The sequence below is a fragment of the Octopus sinensis genome, linkage group LG28 (genome assembly GCF_006345805.1).
Source record: "Octopus sinensis linkage group LG28, ASM634580v1, whole genome shotgun sequence".
NCBI lineage: Eukaryota > Metazoa > Mollusca > Cephalopoda > Octopoda > Octopodidae > Octopus > Octopus sinensis.
The window spans coordinates 5355645-5360414 of NC_043024.1; the positions used below are offsets into that span (position 1 = coordinate 5355645).

Below are 4770 nucleotides of genomic sequence, written 5' to 3' on the forward strand. Positions count from 1 at the left end.
TATAAGACCACCTTCCTTTACTTTTCCCTCCCTCTCACCCCACTACTCTAACTAACAGAAATACACCAGTTGAACAAACAAGCTTCTGATTACATATATACGAGGGACGTTCAATAAGTAATGCCTCTGATCCACTTGCAGTTGTATGATCTAGCTGAAATTTTGCATGTGCACTTATTTATCTCTATAGATTAAGTGGCAAATTACAGCTCTGAAATAATTGTGGTTTTTGATTTACAGGTGTTTGAACTGAGTCAAGTGTGAAATGGAGCCTGTTGAGTATCGAGCAGTGATCCAGTTTTTGTATTTGAAAGGATGAACACCACGGGAGACTTTTGATGAAATGAAAGTAACTTATGGTGATGATGCCCCATCATATGACCTTATAAAACGCTGGCATCGTGAATTCAAACATGATCGGAACTCTGTGAAAACAGCTCCCAGATCTGGTCGTCCCCTTCTGCCATTGATGAGGCATCTGTCCGTCAAGTTGAGGCTGCCATTTTGGAAGATCGATGCATAACTATTCGCCAAATAGCCCATGAGGTTAAGATTAGTACCGGATCTGTGGAAACTATCATTCATGACCATTTGCATATGCAAAAGGTGTCTGCCAGATGGATTCCCAGGTTGCTCACATCTTTCCAGAAGCAAGAACGCGTCGAGTGCTTGAGGATGAATTTGGAGATGTGCCAAGATGAGTCAAAATTTTTCAAAAGACTGATTACACAGGATGAAACCTGGGTCCATCACTATGATCCAGAGACCAAAGCCCAGTCAATGCAGTGGAAGCACCGTGACTCACCTCCTCCAAAGTAGGCAAGGGTGCAGCCCTCCACTGGCAAGGTCATGCTCACAGTCTTCTGGGACCAGGACGGAGTAGTGATGACAGATTTCCTGGCAAAGGATACCACAATTACAGGAGCCTATTATGCTTCACTTTTGAGAAAATTAAGAGAAGCTATCAAAATCAAGAGGTGGGGCAAGATCAGCAAAGGCATCCTCCTCCTGCAAGACAATGCTCCGGTCCACAACTTGCGTGTCGCCAAATCAGAAGCACAGGCGTGCGGCTATGAACTCCTCCCCCATCCCCCTGCTCTCCTGACCTTTCACCCTCTGATTTTCACCACTTCCCAGCCATGAAGTTGTTTTTGAAAGGAAAGCGTTTCCCAGATGATGCAGCCATGATTTCTGTCACGTCGTGGTTGGAGGATGAAGCTGGGGTCTTCTACAAAAACGGTCTCCAGAGCTGCATCAAACAATGGGAGAAATGCATAACTCTGGGTGGTTCCTATGTAAAAAACGTCTAATAACTGTGCCAAGTTTCGTTGCTCTACTGCTATGGGAAGTGGGTCAAGGGCATTACTTATTGAACGCCCCTCATACACGTACATTATTTTTGTGGGAGGTTTGGATAATATTTTTTGCAAGGTTATTACAAATCACATAAGGAGACCAGAGAAAAGTTTGATATTATTTATTCAGCATTACATGTGTTTCATTTCCTAATAGGAATCAAAATATTTTACATGTGTAGAAAACATGTAAGATATTTCCTATAAGAAATTCTTGAGACATACAATAGTTTATGTGAGTGTGTGTGTATGTGTCTGTGTATGTACCCATGTCCAGATATTATGTGATGTTCGTAAAGGGCCATCATGACCGTCATACTTGTGCAGTTGTTCACTTCCAGTCTTCTGTGTAAAATATGTCTCACCAGGGAAAATATTTCCTTGCTTGGAAACAGGTGAAGATTGGTCACAAGAAAGGTACCCATATGTAGAAAATCTCCATCAATGAATTCCATCTGATCCATAGAAGCATGAATAGGAGAATGTTAAATGATGAGGATCATCATCATCGTGGTTCCTCTTCTGTATGAATGCATTTACATTTCAATAATTGATCCATTTTCATAGATTGATTTAGCACAAATAGCTTAGGTTACAGTTATATCTTTCATATTAATAGAACTGTGTACAAACAATTCACCATTTTGAAAGAATGATTCAGGTTTAACATCACAGTGATAGGTTTTCCTTCCTCTGTCAATGCTCTTTTGATTCAATAATGGATGATTTCATGTCAAAGATTTACCATAGATGTCACATTCATATAGTTTCTATATTCTGTGGATGTCTTTATAAGATATGTCCTTTGTCCTTCTGAGGAAATGTTATACAACAAATATCACTGTGTTATGGACCCACTTCATAAGGAAAGACTTGTTTAAATCAGAAATGATTTTGTGTAAATGATTTGCCACAGATATCACTGTGAATTGATTTTTCTTGAGTGTGAATGCATTTGTGTATAGTTAAGTGACTGTTTCCAGAGAACATCTTACCACAGATATCACAGGTATATGGTTTCTACCGTGTATGAATACGTTTGTGTCGAGTTAAGCCACTGTTCTGAGAGAATGATTTACTACAAATATCACAGCGATATGGTTTCTCCCCTGTATGAATACGCTTGTGTTTAGTTAAGCTGCTGCTTTCAGAGAATGATCTTCCACAGATATCACAGTGGTATGGTTTTTCCCCTGTATGAATACGATTGTGTCGAGTTAAGTTACTGCCAACAGAGAATGATGTACCACAGATATCACAGACATATGGTTTCTTCCCTGTATGAATACGTTTGTGTTTAGATAATCTATCGCTATGAGAGAATGATTTACCACAGATATCACAAGAATACGGACTCTCTCCTGTATGGATACGCATGTGTGGTGTTAAGCTACAGCTTTGAGAGAAGGATTTGCCACAGATATCACAAGAATATGGTTTCTCTCCTGTATGAACACGTTTGTGATTGGTTAAGCTGCTGCTTTGAGAGAATGATTTACCACAGATATCACAGGGATATGGTTTCTCCTTTGTATGAATACGTTTGTGTTGAGTTAATCTACTGCCATCAGAGAATGATTTACCACAGATATCACAGTGATACCGTTTCTCTCCTGTATGAATACGTTTATGTATAGTTAAGGTAAAGTCATAAGAGAATGATTTACCACAGATATCACAGGGATATGGTTTCTCCCCTGTATGAATACGCTTGTGTCTGGTCAAGTAAACTGCCTGACTGAATGATTTGCCACAGATATCACAGTGATATGGTTTGTCCCCTGTATGAATACGTATGTGAATAGCTAAGCTATGAGCACGAGAGAATGATTTACCACAGACTTGACAGTGATATTGTTTGTCTCCTGTATGAATTCGTTTGTGTTGATTGAATTTACTTTCTTCTAAGAATGACTCTTTGCAGATGTCACAGTCATATGATGATTTTCTTAATTCTTCCGACATCTCTTCAAGAAAAATAAAACTGAACCTTCAAGTTGTACAGATCAACAACTTTTCAAAAATATTTTTCCTCTCACCAAAATTTATGGATATTTTGCTTCTTTTTGCTTTTATAGTTTATTCCAAACAAGTATCAATTCTCTTATATTTCTTCTAAATCTGATCAATGTCAATATTTAAAACTGTTGCAAATACTCTTTGGAAATCTATCAAAGTATATTTAAAAGAGAAAATTATCTCTTGCACATTTCAGACACAGAAGTAAAGAAATGCTTTCTCTCTCAGAGGAAATATTTTACTGTAACTCAGCAATGTTTTATAGAAGGAGGTTTATACATTTGTAGAATATCTATGCAGAGTCTTTCAAACATGATACATATTGATGATTCTTTAAAAGCAAAAAATACTTTTTAGCCAATTCCATGGGATTTTCTGAAAGAATAGAAAAAATAATATAAGACATAAAGTATGTTTAACAGGCAAATATTCAAAAGTGCAAATTTACGACATTTCTGTTTTCATAAATTGTAGAAGTAATTCTTCATCTGAACTATTAAATTTATCCAATTTCTGCATTACCAAAATGTTTATATCATAGAGTAGACACATCTATTATAATACCAACTCCTGGAATATAAAGTCTGTCATAGACACACTTCCACACACACACACACACACTAATATAGATATAAATGACACTAGATTTCTGATGTTTTCATTGCAGTCTTGTATCTTTGTTTGCTAAAATAGATATCGCTCTTTCTCTACCTTCATCATCATCGTTTAACATCTGCTTTCCACGCTGGCATGGTATGTGAGGTTTGACTGAGGACTGGCAAGCCATGAGGCTGAACAAGGTTTCAATCTTATCAGGCAAGATTTCTACAGCTGGATGCTGTTTGAGCGTGTAGCGGTTGCCTTTTATGTGCCATGGAGCCAGTCAGGTAGCATTGGCATCGACCATGCTTGAATGGTGCTTTGTATGTGCCACCGGCATGGGTGCAAGCTAGGCAGCACTAGCATCAATCATGCTCGAATGGTACTTTTTACATGCCACCTGCATGGGAGCCATATATACAAATACACACACACACACACACACATATATATATATATATATATATATATATATATATATATATATATATATATACACGGTTAGCTCAACGTTAATATTTCGTTGAGCATAAAAGATGAATAAATGTCAGTAAATAATATTGATGTCTCACTTACAGCATCAAAATCCTTAGTGGGGTAATTTCAATGTAGGAAAAATTATTGGTTGATGTGGAGAATGAAAGCCAGATTCCTCCAAAGAGTTTGGCGCGTCCTGAAGAAGGCAATGTGCTGTTGAAATGGCCGCCACGTTCACCTGAGCTGACACCTTGCCGTTTCTTTCTCAGGGAGGGCCTAGTCTATGTCTCCCCTCTTCCTGCAAGCCCAGAGGAACTTA

General features: G+C 38.1%; 1 protein-coding gene across 4 annotated transcripts in view; it reads right to left on the reverse strand.

The window, feature by feature from the left end:
* Positions 1-1494: 1494 nt before the first annotated feature.
* Positions 1495-4770, reverse strand: part of LOC115225715 (zinc finger protein 2 homolog) — a 55077-nt gene continuing 51801 nt past the window's right edge. For 3 of the 4 annotated variants that reach the window (XM_036514710.1, XM_036514707.1, XM_036514709.1), the window contains 2 exons: positions 2851-3165; positions 1495-2598 (listed from right to left, as the gene is read on the reverse strand). In XM_036514710.1, the coding sequence (XP_036370603.1) occupies positions 2376-2598; positions 2851-3165 (538 nt within the window). In that variant the 3' untranslated portion in view covers positions 1495-2375. Of the gene's footprint in view, positions 2599-2766; positions 2830-2850; positions 3166-4770 lie in introns of all 4 variants that reach the window. The other variant, XM_036514708.1, reaches the window with a different exon arrangement.